Source organism: Ranitomeya variabilis, chromosome 2 (genome assembly GCF_051348905.1).
Source record: "Ranitomeya variabilis isolate aRanVar5 chromosome 2, aRanVar5.hap1, whole genome shotgun sequence".
Lineage (NCBI taxonomy): Eukaryota > Metazoa > Chordata > Amphibia > Anura > Dendrobatidae > Ranitomeya > Ranitomeya variabilis.
The window spans coordinates 938239277-938257939 of NC_135233.1; the positions used below are offsets into that span (position 1 = coordinate 938239277).

Below are 18663 nucleotides of genomic sequence, written 5' to 3' on the forward strand. Positions count from 1 at the left end.
GCCAGAACTCTTTATGGTTGTAGGGGATCAAATACTTATTTCTCACTGCAAAATGCAAATAAATTTGTATAATTTATACAATGTGATTTTCTGGATTTTATTTTTGATATTCTATCTCTTAATGTTAAAATTAACCTACCCTTAAAATTATAGACTGTTCATGTCTGTCTTTGTCAGTGGGCAAACTTACAAAATCAGCAAGGGATCAAATACTTATTTCCCCCACTGTACATACATGGGGATATTAACACAGCAGAACTTTGATACAATACCAAATCATTTTAAAAGAATACATTTAAACTCTAATATCATGAAGTCATTGTTCATGGTAGCCTGGAAGCTCTGAATAGTGTTTCCACTGAAAACGCTATTCACTCCATCTACTGGATTCCAGGGGTTGCCTTCTTTTTTACGCTTCAACTCTTGTACAGGGATCTAACTTGGTTTCAAGCGACAGGTAGGTTGCTGGCCAGTCGAGCAAGGAGGAGGCAAGAAGGGTTATTATGCAATTTGTGCACTGTGCCAGGCTGTTAAATCACATTGGAATTTGGGAGCTACATTAGGATAGGCCATTAATGCAAAAGTCCAGGACAACCCCTTTAACTATTTTATTTGCACAACACTAACTTATGTTTGGGTAGTAGCTTGTGTGAATGAAACGATGGGAATGGGTAAAGTAGCACCAAACTAAAAAAAATGCTAAAAATTTTACTTTGAAGCTTGTCTCTTATGCTAATAAAAAAAATTGCACATTTTTTTTTCAAATAGCATGCACATCATAATGGTCTTTTAGACTGGAAATTAAATAAACAATATTTTGGTCTTTGATTTTGCACAGTATTGTAACTATTGAATACTACATACTGCAAAGGACATCAGAATATGACATTTAAAAATGATAAATGCACCGAGAATGAAATGTGATTTCTTTTCCAAACACTCTGTCACTGCATATTTATATTTTTCTCTAACTTTACATATTAAACAGAATAAGCTTGAATACACCCAACATCACATGCTCAGCACTGCTGAAAAATACTGTATGTAGAACAATATAATGCTAATTATTCTCTTACATTTTTTAGGTGGATTCATTCTGCCTAACAGATTCATACTGCTTCATCCAAACCACTAGGTAGTTCATATGGAGTAGTATGAAGTTTATATTTTGAGTTTTGAGTAAATCTGCTGTAAGGTCCCTTACCACACATAGAAGAGGCATGAGATGAGAACCACTAACCACCTGCCATGAAAAGACAAAGATAAATGGTTGAAGTAGGGTGTTAGGACTGACGGAACACACCAAATAATAGTAATAGAGAATATGGGGTGCGTTCGCAGTCTGGGGTCCACCGTGCAGAGATGACACCTGCTGCTGAGTAATGGCGGACGGACGCTTGCTCACACGTGGGTTAGACCTCACCCAGTGTAAATAGAAGCAAACTCTGTTGCTTCACAGAGTCGCCACAAATACGCTGTGCCCTGTTAGCAGTCACAGGGTGCAGCAGAAAGACACTAGTGGGATCCCTATGAATCACCCCCACTAAACTGGTGATTGGACCCGCTCTGACCCTCGGTGACTTTTGAACCCGCGCCTGAGGACATCCTGAGTCAGATGCAAGTCCAAGCGGGAATTCCCACCCTACACTGATCGGTTGTCAGGAAAGCTCAGAGATTGTGCACGGTGCATTGGCAGGCACTGTGAAGAGACACTGTAACGTGTGCTGAGGGTGCCAGGTAGCTTCCACCATTTGCGAGCAGTCATCAACACAAGGAATGGGAATGATTAAGGAGCTTTCATCCATCAACAGACATTCATCTACACACACACGTTGACAAGTTTACACTAGCGCATGGCCAAGCGGCCATGCAAACTTTTTACAACAGTAGCATACCGGGACCTTCCAGATGGTCCAATAGGAACTGCAACAGGACCTGAACATGTGATCCCGGACCTCCAATGGGAGGTCGTCCTGTGGGCATGCTCAGTATGAGAAAAGCAGCACTTAGTCCCAGAAAGGCCTGCTTGCTGCTGATCAGTACTAGCTACAAAGACCGAGCCTGGAAAGGCAGCAGTTACCAGTCGCACAATGTTAGCTTGAGCCAGTTGCTGGGACCGACATCTCCGCTGAGCAGGTTCCACTGCGGCTGGTTAAGAATGGGAGACCGCAGCGGACATGGTTCGAGATTCCCCCTGTGCAGCTGTGGGAACTCGACACCTAACATTACCCCCCCTCCTCGGGCGTCCCCCTCGCTACGTTCAAAGGCTGCAATGAGCAGCGGAGCCCAAATGTGCTCCACAGGCTCCCAGATTCTGTCCTCTGGGCCGTGACCCTTCCAGTCCACCAGATAGAACTTTTTGCCATGTACCACCTTGCACCCCAAGATAGCGTTCACCTCATAATCATCAGAGGATGAACCCGATGTCCCAGCAGATGACTCAGAAAACTGGGACATGTGAACGGGCTTTAAGAGGGACACATGAAAGGTGTCAGTGATATCCAGGCATGGAGGAAGAGCCAGAAGATAGACAACAGGGTTAACCTGTTCCAGAACCCTGAAAAGCCCTAAGTAGTGAGGCGCAAACTTAGTGGACTCAACTCGCAGCCTGATACTGCGGGCGGAGAGCCACACTAAGTCACCAGAGCGGGGCGCCGATGTGCATCAGCAGAGACTCTCATTCTATCCTTTGAAGCCCGGATAGCATCCTTTGTATGGTCCCAGATGTCCCGTGCTTCCACTGCCTAGTCTGCCACCCTAGAGTCGGCAGAAGTCATGGGCATGTGCACAGAAACCCGCGGATGCTGGCCGTAATTAAGGAGGAATGGGGTTTGCCCAATGGAGTCAGCTATGGCGTTGTTCAAGGCAAACTCTGCCCAAGGTAGCAGGGATGCCCAGTCATCCTGCCCAGCTGAGACAAAATGTCGTAGATATGTGACCAGGGTCTGGTTGGCCCTCACTACCAACCCATTCATCTCGGGATGGTGCGCTGAAGAGAGGTTCAGCTCAATACTAAGTAGGCGACAAAGCTCTCTCCAGAACAGAGATGCAATCTTGTCAGGCATACCGTGTAAATGGAAGACATGTTTGACAAACAACGCCACCAAGGCTCATGCAGAAGGTAAACGTGGGAGAGGCACCAAATGCACCATTTTAGAGAAATGGTCGGTAACTACCCAAATAACGGTGCAGCCAAGGGACTTGGGTAAGCCTACCACAAAGTCCATCCCGACCATCTCCCAGGGCCTATCAGCCACCGGTAGGAGGTAGAGTAACCCAGCAGGCCGTTGTTGAGGAGACCTATTCTTGGTGCAGGAGACGCACACCTGAATATAGTCTCTAACGTCACGGGCCATATGCGGCCACCAGTATGTTCTCACCAGAAGCTCAGATGTCCTTTTGATCCCAAAATGTCCACCCTCCCTGGACGAGTGAGCCCAACTGAGAACCTCCGGTCGCAAATTGGATGGCATGAAAGTCTTGCCCGGAGGGGCAGACTCTAGCGACACCAGAGCCACAGTTCTCAGACTCTCAGAGGGAACAATTAGCAGAGGCTCCTCCTCCTCCCCTGATGACACCATGGAGCAGGAGAGAGCATCAGCGCAAATGTTCTTCTCCCCAAATAGGAAATGAAGGGTGAAGTGGAATCAGGAGAAGAACAGGGACCATCTGGCCTGGCGAGAATTCAGCAGCTGGGCTGTCTGCAAATATACCAAATTCTTGTGGGCAGTGTAGACTTGGAAGGGAAAGAGAGCCCCTTCCAGAAGGTGTCTCCATTCTGAAAAAGACAACTTCATTGCTAACAACTAGTAATTATCCCCTTGTCCCCTTGAAGGACAATTTGAAGGAAAACACCACAGTGTCTAGTGAACCTCCTCCTACAGTTACTAGATGGGGTCGTTTCCCTGCTGCGGACGATTCTTGGAATAATGTCCTGACTGCTGGCAGACACTACAGACCATGGGTGTTCGAGCAGCCCGAGAATTAGGACCTGCTCGAGATACTTCCATGGCCTCATAGGGCTTGGATGCCTGGACAGGTGACTCCAGAGGTTTGGCGAAGGTAGGCGCCAACCGAAACCTCTGTCTACACTGGGCTCGCTCCAACCTTCGCTCGTTAAAACGGAAGTCTATGCGAGTGGATAAAGTTATTAACTCCTCCAGTGTAGCGGGAATCTCCCTAGTGGCCAAGGCGTCCTTTATATTGTCAGCCTGTCCTCTCCAAAACACTGGAATCAGAACTTTGTCCTGCCACTCCAGCTCAGATGCTAATGTCCGGAAGTGGACGGCAAAATGGCTGACCAAGGATGAACCCTGTGTCAATGCCAACAGTTCAAGCACCGAATCATGGGTGATGCGAGGTCCCATAAAGACCTGTTTCAGAGTGTCCAGGTACCTGGGAGCACTCTGCACCACATGATCGTCACGCTCCCACAGCAGTGTTGCCCATTCCATCGCCCTGCCCGACAGAAGGGATATAATAAATCCCACTCTAGCCCGTTCTGTGGGAAAACGTGCAGCCAGGAGCTCAAGATGGCTAACGAATCAACGACACAGCTTACTGTTTCCAGTAAACTGGTCCGGTAATGGGAGACGAGATAATGTCGGAGCAGGGGTGGCAGTGGACAGACTGGCTGCAGCCACGCTAGCAGCCTGAACAGCGACAGTGGTAACATCCACAGCCGATGTTGTGCGCTCAAGAGCCGCCAACCTACCCTCCAGCTGCTGGATGTACCGTTGTAATCGCTGTTCGTCCGCCATTACGAGCCAGACCCTGGCGCTAGTGTAATGTTAGGACTGACGGAAAGCACCAAATAATAATAATAGAGAATGGGAGACTGCAGCGGACATGGTTCGAGATTCCCCCTGTGCAGCGGCGGGAACTCGACAACTAACATAGGGTTACACTATTATCTGTTTACATGTCAATATCTATAGCAATAATTTAGCCTTACCATCATAACAAATGCATCTAAAAATCCATGCTACACAATGCCCATTCACAACCCTTTCCATTTGTGCAAGAACATCTTAGAACATGTAATCGGAGCAGTAAACCACATATCCCCTTGGAACAACCTGAGCTATCAGTAAATGTTTCTTGTATTAAATATGAATTCAGCATCTGTAGACACTATAAAGTGAACCATTAGTTTTTGTAATGAGAAAACTATGAGAACATACTGAGTATGCCCCCTATTTGAGGAAGCCAGTCAGGCAAAACGGCGCTTTCGGGGTCGCTGTGGAACGCTCCTTACCAGGAAAGGTAGTCATATAAGTTCACAACCTTCATTTGCACTATAGATTTCAGCTTACAGATATGCACTATGCATCTTATAATGTAGTATTGGCTAGTTAGTTTTAAGGATATTTAGCAACTTAGCAACTTTGTTCCATGGTAATTGGATACGTGCAATATACTCTTTATTATACAGAGTGAGATTTCACAGAATATCATATTGCTGATTGTTTGCTGCTGTTAGATAGGATCACTATTAATATTGTGACTCCACCTGGTTTGGATTTTGTTCCCAGCCGTATGTACTATGAGCATTTGCCTGTTTTATACACTTGTTGTATTTTAAATTGATCTATTAAAAACCATGTTTTTTAATGAATTCGAATTTATGGCTTATGCCTCTTTTTCCCTGAATATATATTGGGGATTTTTGGTCTAAAATGAGTATGAGGTAGGGAGCCTATCTCCACCTGAGGTCTGGTTATCAATAATATCTTTGCAGTCTCTTTATATACACCACTGACATAGCTTAAAGAGGTTGTCCACTACATGGACAACCCCTTCTCAATTTCTAGATTCCCTCTTATAAAATAAAAACAGCCTATACTCACCTCCGATGTTAGTACTGTTCCAACATTGACGGCTCTGGCTCTCCCGAGGCGTGTGTGACGCTGTTATGTCACGCCAACCCTGCAGCTGAACCGCGGCCACATCACTCTCACTTCCTTCAGACAAAACTGACACCCGGCGTAAGCAAGAGCTTCTGCTGTTACTAATGCTCTCTGACGTCTATCATGTCACTACTGCAGCCAAACACTGGCCTAGGGTCTCATACCAGTCAGTAAAGCAGAAAAATGCTCAGCCCAACCGCAGATGTCATGTTCTCATACAGCACTTATCACTCTTTCATCAGGTAAACACAGACCAGCGGTGGAGTACTAGTGCTTAAAGTGCAAGAAGAGCTGGAAATTTAACAACCGTCTTTTTTAATCTAATAACATTTGTAAATGATTTTGCTTTAAAAGGGTTATCTGACCATTAAATATTGCATTTATTATATAAAAAAATAACAATGTTTTCCATTTACATGGTGTTAATAGACACATTATGCCATTTGCTTACATAGCACGACACCACCTTCTCTTATAAGTGTATGGTAATGGGCATATCTACCAAGTGTGCAATGTGTTGGTGGATACCCACACTCACCCACTCTCGGAACATCCATTTTTTTCTGCATTGTGAGCCATTGTCTAGGCATAGCAATCAATACAAATAGCTTTCTTCCCTGCTTGTTAGCAAATGAGCAGAGTGTCTCCATTAGGTCTCATTCAGAAATTTGTGTTGCATATGTATGTTCCATTGATATTTAATATTTTTCACAGACACAACATGTACGCATTATAGTCTATGGGGTTGTTTCATTCTTGTGTGTTTTCATGGACGATATGTCCGTGCAAAAGTAAGGAGACATAGTAATTTTATTCTGGCAGTGCCAATACAAGTGTATGGGTCAGTAAAAAAAAGAGAGCACACAGATAGCATCCATGCTCCATCCATGTACTGTCCATGTTTAACATTGCAAAGGATGGAAGAAACTTTGTAATTTATTTATATATTCATCTGTGCATGAAAAACACTGATGATACCAGTACCACATTTTTGTGTACATAAATAACACTGACATATGAATGAGCATTTTCTATGCATTATAGATGAGAAGATGCCTGCAGATTAAGTGACATGAGCATAAATTGTCAGCTGACGAAGAGGAAGGAGACTGCTTCTGTCCAGAGCCCCAAGCAGTATAGATCAGCAGTACACATGGGGCATGTAATGATGAGAAAGATATTTTCTGCAAAAAAACACAGCAAATTACTTTGGAGTATTACTCCTTCATGACCTTGGACGTGCTCAGTTTGTCTTGATTGGAAAGTGCTTCCCGACCTTGGACGTACTGAAAACGTCCAGGCGATTTTACATGCATAGGGGCTGTGCGCACAATCGCCACTGGATGATCAGGAGCTGGTTTCAAACAAGCTTCAAATTATTCCACAAAAAAGCAAGTCCACACTCAGGTCCATCATCTGTTAACAGAAATATAGAGGTTTGGACGTTACTGGTAATACAACGGCTCTGGAAAAGTGCACTTAGCTTTCCAAAAGAAATTCAGCAAATTCTGCACTCCCAAATCCAAATGCCCCCTTCCTTTCTGAGCCGCAGTGTGCCTAAACAATATTTAGCATCCAAATGTTTGGCATTTCTGTATCTCTAAGAACCTGCCTAATTTACAGGTGCGTGTCTCCAGAAACAAGAGCTGTGCAGAACAACATACTGGTCACTACAATGTACTGGTCACTACAACGGCAATTTGCAATTTTCACCTAGCAACATCCACTGCTGCTTGCTTCTAATAAACACCTATGGAGTCAAAATTGTCCCTATACCTGTAGATAAATTTCCAAAGGGGTGCAATTTCCAAAATGGGGTCACTTGAGGGTGGGATTATGCTCTTCTAGCACTTAGGAGCTCTGTATATGGAGTCTGCAAACTGTTCTAGAAAAATATATGCTCCTGAATGCAAATAGCTTTCCGGCCCTCCTGAGTCTCGCCGTGTGGCTAAGCAGTAGTATACAGCGACATATGGGGTATTTCCACATTCAACAGAAATTGTGGGACACATTTTAGTGCTATTTTTACCCATTTACCTGTATGAAAATGTAAAATTTGGAGCTAAAACTAAACATTGGTAGTAAAAATGTGAAATAATGAACGAAATGCGGCAACACTCACCGATCCTGTGTATAAAGGCTTGTCTTTATTGCAACATATTGTACAGCATCTTCACGGCACGGGGGAGTGAGACGGAGGATATAGTGAGCAGAGAGGGATGACGGCCGTTTCACGCTACAACCAGCGCTTCTACGAGTCCATGCATGCCGCGTTTCGTTCATTATTTCACATGGTTCTCCTGTTTTTTCTACGTGAGCACCTCCCGATTACTATCGGGTTGCGGTTTAAAGGACTGATTACAGATTTGGTCTCTGACACAGGCTGTGCTGCTTTGCTTTTCTTTGTTGGACATTGGTAGTGAAAATGTAATTATTTTTTCTTCACTGCCCAACGGTATATAATTCTGTGCACAGCGGTGGTGTCAATGCAGTGCCACAGAGTCCTGGTCGTTGCAGTAATGTCGCTCTTCCACCAGGGGGAGTGATATTATGTCTGATGGTACTAAAGGAGTTCACCTTGCCAGGTATCACGTCACACACTACACCTCACACTCCAGTCCACCAGGGGGAGCCTTGCTTCTATCTATTAGGGCACTCCTCACAGATGGGTAAAACTGGTGGGTTGGATAGGAAGTTAGTCAGAAGCTGCCTGGGTTTGACCCAGAGAGGACATGTCAAGCAGACAGGGGGAAAAGGAGGAACATCTGAGCTGCAGACAGAGGGTCCCTGTCAGGGGTGGGATCCTGACAGAGGCCTAGCACGAGATAGAACGTTACGGAGCTGCGCCTGCACCCATTGCAGCAGCATCCTACGAAAGGACATGAAGAGAGGTGTATTGTGGAGAGTGAGAAATGAAGTCACAGCACAAGGAGATAATACCAGGAGGAGTTCTGCCCCAAGATCGGCAGCCTCCTTCTGAGGCATGTAGCCGGTGGCCGGAACACCGAGGGAGTAATTGACTCTATGCATTACTTCAGAGACCGGCAGGACAGTCAATTCCAAGTTGGCTGCCCGACCTTAATACCTAAGAAGACACGGTAGCAAATTGTGGGGGTCGGGGCGTCTCTAGGGTCCCTACAAACAAGCCCCAGGCTATCCCAGTCATACGGGTTGTCCTATCCATACCATCTGGGGGACAGAGAGAGAGAGAACATCAGAAACATCTACGAAAGTTGTGAGGACTATCCCGTGGTGCTCAGCAGGGAGGTACTACAACACACAGGCGCTAGTAGGAAGGCTACTGATTTCCACCTGGTTAAGAGAACTCTGGATATGCCTTCGGACCGGCCGGACTCTGCCTGCCCTGTGAACGGTACTCTGGACTGTGGACACTGAAGTCTTCAGTAAAAGGTAAAGAGACTGCTCCCTTTGTGTCCTCGTTATTCATTGCGCCTTACATCATCCACCATCACCACCTACATATCTGGGAAGCCCTGGGGACATATTTCACCTGTGGGAAGGTATACCATCTAGCTGCCATTCCATCACCCCAGCGGACCCCTAAGCAGCATCGGTCACCCTGACCGAGTACCACAGGTGGCGTCACGAACACCAGACAAACTTCACCTTTAATTGGACGCCCCTCAGAAGGGCCAGGGACTGGGTCGGGCCACAGTGACATCCCCAGAACCGAGAAGAGATAGACCCGGTGCCGAGTACCCCATTGCCCTTAACGTGGGGGCGCTCCATCAATATGATCACTACACCCCCAGATTTATTAATCAACAGGTGTAGTTTGTAGAAAGGGATCACTTATGAAAGGTTCTGCTGTTCTGGCATCTCTTATGGCTCTCCCAGTGGATCATCATACCAGCAAACCATAACAGCAAAATCTGCACTATTACATGGCACTCCTTCCCTTCTCAATTTTGCACAGTGCCCGATAAGTATTTTTCGACTACATGTACGGTATTGACACAATCAGGAGACATTTTTACAACAAACAGGTCCATTTTCTCCTACTAGCCCTTAGAAAAATTAAAAACTTGGGGTCAAAACAACATTTTAGTGGTAAAAATATAATTACTCTGTTACGATCCATGTTTGGATCTGTGGCAGATCTGGTTTCCCTATGATTAAAACCTTTTTTCCTTTCTGATCATTTGAGGTTAATAGTTTTCCCCCCTGGTGGCCGCTGGTGTTATTGCATTGCATTGCTGCTGGGTCAGCTGATGTTGGTGGTGACCACTCCCACCATCCTTCATAAGGTCACCTGATGCATCAGCTGACTGTTGGTTATACAGGTCCTTCTGGTGATCAACCAAGCAGGTAGAAGGAGTTTTCTGAGTCCAGTGGTTCTTCTGCTGAATATTCATACCTGGTGCATTACTCTGCTGAACTGTGCATTGCAGCAAAGAAAGCAAAGTGTTGTTTGCTTATATCTTGTTTGTCTACACTTTCCCTTTGTGTTTTATTAGTGCAGCGGTGGGACCAGTGCTCTCACTAGCCAATTCCCTACCCAGGGATAGGTGCAGGGCGAGCAAGGGCTAAGGTATCCTATTCGGCAGCAGGTTGAAAGAACCTGTATAGGGACGTCATGAAGATTAGGGCACATCCTTAGGAGAGTGCAGGAGGTGTCCATTTCCCCATTCTTTATTGCAGGGCCCACCGTTGTTATTGTGCCCCCGGTGTTCCCCTGTGAGTTCTGCTGTTTTGTGACCGACCACCCGTTGGGTCGTGTCACGCTTGGACAGTCACTTCGTGAAATATTCTTTCCCAATGGTATAAAATTCTGTGAGGCACATGTGATGTCAATATAATCAGTGCACCTCTATATGAATTCATTGGGGGGTATACTTTGTAAAATTAGGTTATATATTTGGGGTTTCTGCTGTTCTGGCACATCAGGTGCTCTGCCAATGTGACATGGAACCCTCAAACTATTCCAGCAAAATCTAAACCCCAATATGGCACTTCCCTTCTGAGCTTTGCACTATGCATTAAAAGATGTTTTCAATCACATATGGGTTATATGTGTCCTCAGGAGAAACTGAACAACACATTTTTTGGACCATTTTCTCCTGACATTTTTTTGTGGGAAAAGTTTTATTTTTTTATTTTCACAGCTCAATGTTCAAACTTCTGTGAAGCATCTGGGGATTCACGGTGCTCACCACAGATCTAAATACATTCCTTGAGGGATCTTGTTTCCAAAATTTGGTGACTTGTGGGGGGTTTCCACTGTTTAGGCACATCAGGGGTCACTTGTGGAGGGTTTCCACTGTTTAGGCACATGGTGTCCACTAATGATTCCAGCAAATTTTGAGTTCAAAAAGTTAAATGGCGCGTCTTCCCTTTTGAGCCCTGCCATGCGCCCAAGCAGTAGTTTTTCCCCACAGATGGGTATTGATGTACTCAGGAGAAAATGCAAAACAAACGGTATGATGCAATTTCTACTGAAATTTTCATAATGTTACTCTTGTGAAAATAAAAAAATGGAGCAAAAATCAAATTTTTGTGGGAAAAATTTGATTTTTTTATTTTTACAAGTTAATGTGATAAACTACTGTGATGCACCTGGGGGTTCAAGGTGCTCACCACACATCTATATACATTTCTTGAGGGGTCTAATTTTCAAAATAGTGCCACTTGGGGGGTTACTGTTTAGGCATATCAAGGGCTCTAGGGAATTTTGTATTCAAAAAGACAAACAGTGCTCCTTTCCTACTGAGCTGTACTTTTCCCTCACATATGGGGTATCGAAGATATGGTGCTCAGGAGAATTTGCAAAACAAATCTTGGGGTTCATTTTGTCCTGTTTACCTGTTGAGAATAAAAAAATTGGGGTCTAAAGTAAAATTTTTGTAAAAAAAAGTTACATTTAATGTTACGATTCAACTGGCTAGTGACCTGGCACCTTTCCTGGCCCTAACACTAGGGGGCGCCCTAGGTAGCCCTGTTCCCCAGGAGACTTTGGAAGGAAAAGATGCCAGGGCCTCCACCCTTGCCCTATCTCCAAGATAAGCCCTTCGTCTGTCCCCTTCCCTCATCCAGGGAAGAGGGGGCTCTACTCTGCATTGCAGTACACCTACCCGACAGACGTGGTAACAAGACAAGGGTAAACTGAAAATTCCATGCACACAAAATACACACTCACATATAACAGAGGTATTCACCAGGGTGTGTAAGGAGGGGGAAGAAAGCAAAAAAGGAAACTATAAGGAATTTCCAAGCGTACAAACCAGGCAACAGTCTCTAATAAATTTCTCCAGCACTGCTTCACAAAACCGACTTGTCCCACTCCTATGTCTTGCAGCAATTGCTAACTCAGTCAAGGACTTGGTAATCGAGCCCAGATTTTATAGGGGAAAGGAGTGGCTAACCAAGCACAGCTGAATACAGGAATTTCCAACATGGCCGATTAACCCCAGTTCTGCTGAATAATTACGTTTAATACACTGGGGAAGTGCATCTTCTCAGCAGCGGAGTAGGAGCCACCAGACGCTGCAATCTTCTGGCTCTGCTCTGATGCAGTAACCCTGTGACAGTTAATTTTTTCCTTCCATATTGCAAAAACCCTGTGAAGCTCCTGAAGAGTTAGGGTATGTGCACACGTTGCAGATTCTCTGCGGATCCGCAGCATTTTTTGCAGTGCAGAAACGCTGCAGATCCGCAATTGATTTACAGTACAATGTAAATCAATGAGAAAAAAAAAACGCTGTGCACACGTTGCGGAAAATCCGCTGCGGAAACGCTGCGGTTTAAAAGAAGTAGCATGTCACTTCTTTTTTGTGAATCTGCAGCGTTTTTGTACCCATTCCATTATAGAAAACCGCAGGGGTAAAAAACGCAGCAAATCCGCAAGAAAACCGCAGCAAAAAACGCACAAAAAAACGCTGCGGAACCGCACAAAAAACCGGAGGCAGGAGAGGCAGAATCCGCACCAGAAATTCCTAAGCCTAATCCGCAACGTGTGCACATAGCCTTAATAAACTTCTCGAATGTTATTTTGGGCACCTTGACGTGTGCAGTTTTTAAAATGGTGTCAATTGTGGGTATTTTCTATTATGTAGGCCCCTCAAAGTCACTTCAAATTTGAGGTGGTCCCTAAAAAAATGGTTTTGTAAATTATGTTGTAAAAATGAGAAATTACTGGTAATTCAAATTGTTTCAAATATTGTGATGATGTAAAGTAGACATGTGGGAAATGTTATTTATAATTTTGTGTGGCATAACGCTCTGATTTAAGGGCATAAAAATTAAAAGTTTGAAAATTGCAAAATTTCTGATTTTTTTCACAAATAAACGCAAGTCATATCGAGCAAATTTTACCACTATCATGAAGTACAATATGTCTCAAGAAACATTGGCCTGGTCGTGAAAGTGAAAATAGGCTTGGGGTGTAAATGGGTTAAAATGAACCTGCCATGTTCCTAAATATTATTAACCTGCAGATATAGGGTTAATCTGCAGATTAATAGCTTTCTAAAACTTTGCGGCTGCTGAGCTGAAAGCCTACCTGCCAAGTAAATGAAATTTATTTTTCTCAGTGGCCTTCGGCTTTTAGTCACGGTGTGGCTTCAGTTACTGCTCAGTGAGCAGCAGCTGTATCCATGCTCAGACACTGACTGAAAGCTGGGTCATCAGTGCATCAGTGGTGAGCTGGCTGTCAGTCAGTGCTGGAGGCGTGGTTACAGACACTGCTCACTGATTACTGAGTACTGAGCGGTCAATTAATTAATTTTCTCGTGGTAGCCAAGCTTCCAGTAAAAGGCTGCAATGATTTAGAATGCCATTAACCTGCAGATTAACCCCATATCTGCAGATTAATAGCATTTGGGGACATAATAGGTTCCATTTAAAACAGCTATTAACAGTAAGGGCTTTTGGAATTAAAATTATTAATTGGAAAACCGTTTAAGGCGTAGAACTATTTTCTTTGGTGCTTAATCAGAAAATCAGGTGTGTATAGTTCTCTAATGTCTACATTTTAGCAGCAGCCATACATTTCTATACATGAATGAGCAACTATGGACTATCACTAACTAAACACAAATAATAACTCAGAATCTTTAGGCTATGTGCCCACATTGCATTTTTTAGGCGTTTTTGCCGCGATTTTCCGCAATTGATGTGCCCATGCTGTGTTTTTTTCCGTGGTGGAAACACATTGCGGAAAAAATCGCAGCATGTTCATTATTTTTGCCAAATCGCGGCAATTCCGCACCCATAGACATGCATTAGAAATCCTCTTGTAATCTGCTTGAAAAACGCATGGAAAATGTGGTGAATACACGGTAAAAATGCGTATAAACCACGTCTAAATCCGCATGTGTTTTTCCTGCCAAGGGTATGCAGAATTGAAGCAGAATATTCTGCTTCTCTTGTGCAACGCGGGCACGTAGCCTTAATGGTGGTCTGCATTCATGTGTTCACTAAGAGCATGGCTTGCCTACACTCTCTCACCTGCTTCTATGCACTTGTCATAACTTTACCAATTCAAACTGTACGTTTATTACATAATCACATATGTACATCAGTCCATATAATACTAAACTATATGTACGTCTAAGATTCATCGACAAGAAGTATAAATACCCTGATGCTTGCTTCTAATAATAATCACTGTATTCATGTATTTTATCTTTATAGTCAAGAAAAGAGGACTTGATTTCAATCTGTCCTTCAATAAAGGCTATGGTATTTACAAGATATCCCAGGAAAATCATAACTCTGAAGAAAACTCTGTTTCCTACCATAATTTAATAAATTATGAATGTGAAAACTCCAGTGACCCTCGTTGTGACAGGATCCTCAATTCGGCCGCACTGGATTTCAGCACTATAAGTCTGCAGGACAGCTCCATGCTGAAGGATGTCGGAAAAATTCGAAGTCTTAACACAGAGTTAAAAGCAGATCCAGCGAAAGATAAGGCCATTGGGCGGCTCCTATCTGAAAAAATTGGAGTCTTTAAAAGGGAGGACATGAGAAATTTTGAAAATTCTGCATTTTATGAAGGTCAGGACAGGAGACTGTCACATGAGGAAAGTCGTAAGCCAGAACTCACAGACTGGGAATGGTGTAGAAGCAAGTCTGAACGGACACCACGACAGGTAACGCTACTCTTATAATGAGGGCAGAAAATGTATTGATTGGCATACGTTTCTAGACAATATCAATTCTTGTAACGTACCAAAATCTTCTTGTGAAAACTAGTTTTAGATATTGATGAAATACATTTATAAAGAATATAATGAATGTGTTATTTTTTAATAGTTTATAGGGTTCATTAACCCCTTCACGACATCCACCTTACAGCGCTGCGGAAACTGAGATATCCCTGCATGTCACCCCCAAGGGCTGTACTGCCTGCGTCACGATTCTGACCTGTCAATCACAGTGATTTGGCAATAAAGTAAAAAAAAATCAATGTGACATTCAGTGATTGGATCAATCATAGCAATCAAAATGGATGGGGTGATAGCGACGTCACCGCTGATAATTAACCCTTTTGATGGTGATTGGCTGAACAATAGTTACTGACTAGCGATGAGCGAATATACTCGTTACTCGAGATTTCCTGAGCACGCTCGGGTGAGCTCCGAGTATTTTTTAGTACTCGGAGATTTAGTTTTCCTCACCTCAGCTGAATGATTTACATCTGTTAGCCAGCTTGATTACATGTGGGGATTCCATAGCAACCAGGCAACCCCCACATGTACTTATGCTGGCTAACAGATGTAAATCATTCAGCTGCGGCACATAACTCTAAAGGGGTTCTTCAAAGAGCTTACACTGGTTTAAAATAAAATCCGTGATACTCACTTATTTTAAACCAGTCTGAGCCCTTTGAAGAAAAAATCTCCACTGAACACCGATTTAATATTTCCATATGGATAATCCTCCTGTCGAAAAATATTGTAATATGGTTACGGTAATAATTATCTTATTTTACTGCCTTTATTCAGAAAACGGGTGCAGCCGTGTGCTATACCAAGAGATTAGATATATACACCCAACTAGGAGTGTGGGAGTAGGAATATCCAGAGAGTTCCTGCAGCCATAGTGAAAGAACTGCAGGAGCAAATTGCACATGTAGGACATACTGGGTGAGTATTTGGAATTAATAATTCCAATACTCAACCAACGTAATTGAATCCTTTCATCTTGTTTATGAAAACTGAAAATGCACTGGTCAGCCGGTCAGGCAGTGTAAACAGGTTGCCAGTTATACAATGAAAAAGCAAAGCGGTCCTTCATCAGTAGTGATGAGCGAATATACTCGTTACTCGAGATTTTCCGAGCACGCTCGGGGGTCCTCCGAGTATTTTTTACTGCTCGGAGATTTAGTTTTCAGTGCTGCAGCTGAATGATTTACATCTGTTAGCCAGCATAAGTACATGTGGGGGTTGCCTGGTTGCTAGGGAATCCCCACATGTAATCAAGGTGGCTAAGAGATGTAAATCATTCAGCTGCGGTGATGAAAACTAAATCTCCGAGCACTAAAAAATACTCAGAGGACACCCGAGCGTGCTCGAAATCTCGAGTAACGAGTATATTCACTCATCACTATTACTGACCAATTGTCTGATTTAAAATAATGATTACCCCTCTGCCTGCCATCTTTTCCTCAGATCTGGTGTGCAGAGTGGTTGTATATCTCTGTATACCTGTCAGATAAGGATACTGCATTGATGGCCAGTATAATCCTGCTGCGTCTCCTGCGATCTGCTTCTGTGCTGTGCTGTCTGTGACTGATCTGTGATCATAGCAGCAGCAGTAGCAGTTCCCATGCTAGCGCATTAGAAGAGCGTACGTCGCAATGTTAGTGACGTCCATTTATCTTTTGCACAGAGTTATATTATCATAAATTGACAGTGGTCAGAATTGAAAAAAATGGCTTAGACATGAAGGTGAAAGCACACTTCGGGGTGAAGGGTTAAAACAGTACAATTTCTAAGGTTGGGATGGAGTCGGATTCTTTTTCATGATGCAGGTCCCTTTTGTCCATGCTATAACCCAGATATCAAATTATATATTAATTTTAGGGATCAGTATAGTGTATTCTGCCATCTATTCTATGATTTACTATGAATAAAGATGTAGTAAATACATTGAATATTAAGATGCGCCCAATCTCTCTCAGCATGACGTTTGTTTTCCTACACCATTTTGCATTTGTAATGTATTAAAAAGAACTTGACTTGATGATCATGAAATAAACTGTTGTAGACAGTTTCATGGTGTAAATTAGGATTTGTAAAGGTTCCATTCACAGCCTTTGTGATCATCACTTTTTGCAGTTGCTTTTTTTTTGCTTATGTCTGACAGGATTATGGTTTTGAACACCAGCCAAATCTATGGAGCATATGAGATTTTTAATAGCAAAGAACTGACTGCCCACCCATAGTTTGTCTGGTCAGGCCAGGCATACAGGCTGTGACATTTTAATTATTTTTTGACATTTGGAAGATTTTGTAAGCTTCAGTGAGCATCCTTCTCAAACCAGTTTTTAAACCAGAGTTAAATAAACTCATGAGACAATTTTGAAAATGTATAGCTATTATTTGCCAAAGTTTTTTTCTTGGCTGCAACGTGCTGCTGATCTGTGAGGTCAGGGTCCCAAGACCCCTACTCATCTCTCAAATCACTGATTTGAAGTGCGCAGCTCCTACTTGGATACACACATCACAATATATAGGCTCAGTAGTAAGTCTATGGTCCATACACCACTCTTGTAGCATATAGTATGGATCTATAGTATATTGTATACCAACAGAAGAAGCAAGTAGTTGTGAAGTCTAAGGCTATGTGCGTGTGTTGAGTATTTGATTGAAGAAATTTCTGCAAGGTTTCTGCATATCTTGGCAGGAAAAACACTGCAGAAAACAACATGCATTTTTGCTGCCTTTTTGTATGTGTTTTTGCATGCATTTTTGTTCAGCAATGAATGCTTTTTTTCAGCTAAATAAAGATATTTAAAAAAAAGTTTTGTGATGTAATTTTTGGTTCAACACCACCTTTTTCATGCTGATGCAGTGGCATCAGGGTAATGGGATTAGGGCTTGGTGTCAGCAGCTGTCATTGACACCTAGCTCTAGGCTTAGTAATGAAAAGGTGTCAGCCTGACATCCTCATTACTAAGTTGATATGTAAACACAAACACACACAAACACACATTGTCACCAGCCTATGTAGGAACTTTAACAGAAGGAACTTACATAGGCTGTAACCAGGCAGCAACTGTTAGTTTTAAAGAAAAAAAATGAAAAAAATTGTGTGGGTTTCCGTGTAATTTTAATAACCAGAAGAGGGAAAGCCGATGGATGAGGGCCGATCTTAATATTCTGGGAAGGAGCCAATAGCCATAAAGGTTGACAGGCTATTAACGCTTTCATGACCTTGGGATTTTCCGTTTTTCCGTGTTCGTTTTTCGCTCCCCTCCTTCCCAGAGCCATAACTTTTTTATTTTTCCGTCAATTGGGCCATGTGCAGGCTTATTTTTTGCGGGACGAGTTGTACTTTTGAACGACATCATTGGTTTTACTATGTCGTGTACTAAAAAACAGGAAAAAAATTCCAAGTGTGGTGAAATTGCAAAAAAAGTGCAATCCCAAAATAGTTTTTTGCTTGGCTTTTTTGCTAGATTAACTGAATGCTAAAACTGACCTGCCATTATGATTCTTCAGGTCAGTACGAGTTCATAGACACCTAACATGACTAGTTTATTTTTTATCTAAGTGGTGAAAAAAAT

The 18663-nt window shown here is 43.1% G+C and overlaps 1 protein-coding gene across 1 annotated transcript in view; it reads left to right on the forward strand.

Annotated features, from left to right (window-relative positions):
- GPR149 (G protein-coupled receptor 149) overlaps positions 1–18663 on the forward strand; it is a 179121-nt gene that overhangs the window by 54164 nt on the left and 106294 nt on the right. Inside the window, exon 3 of the mRNA XM_077290715.1 lies at positions 14562–15022. Coding sequence (XP_077146830.1) covers positions 14562–15022 — 461 coding nt within the window. The remainder of the gene's footprint in view (positions 1–14561; positions 15023–18663) is intronic.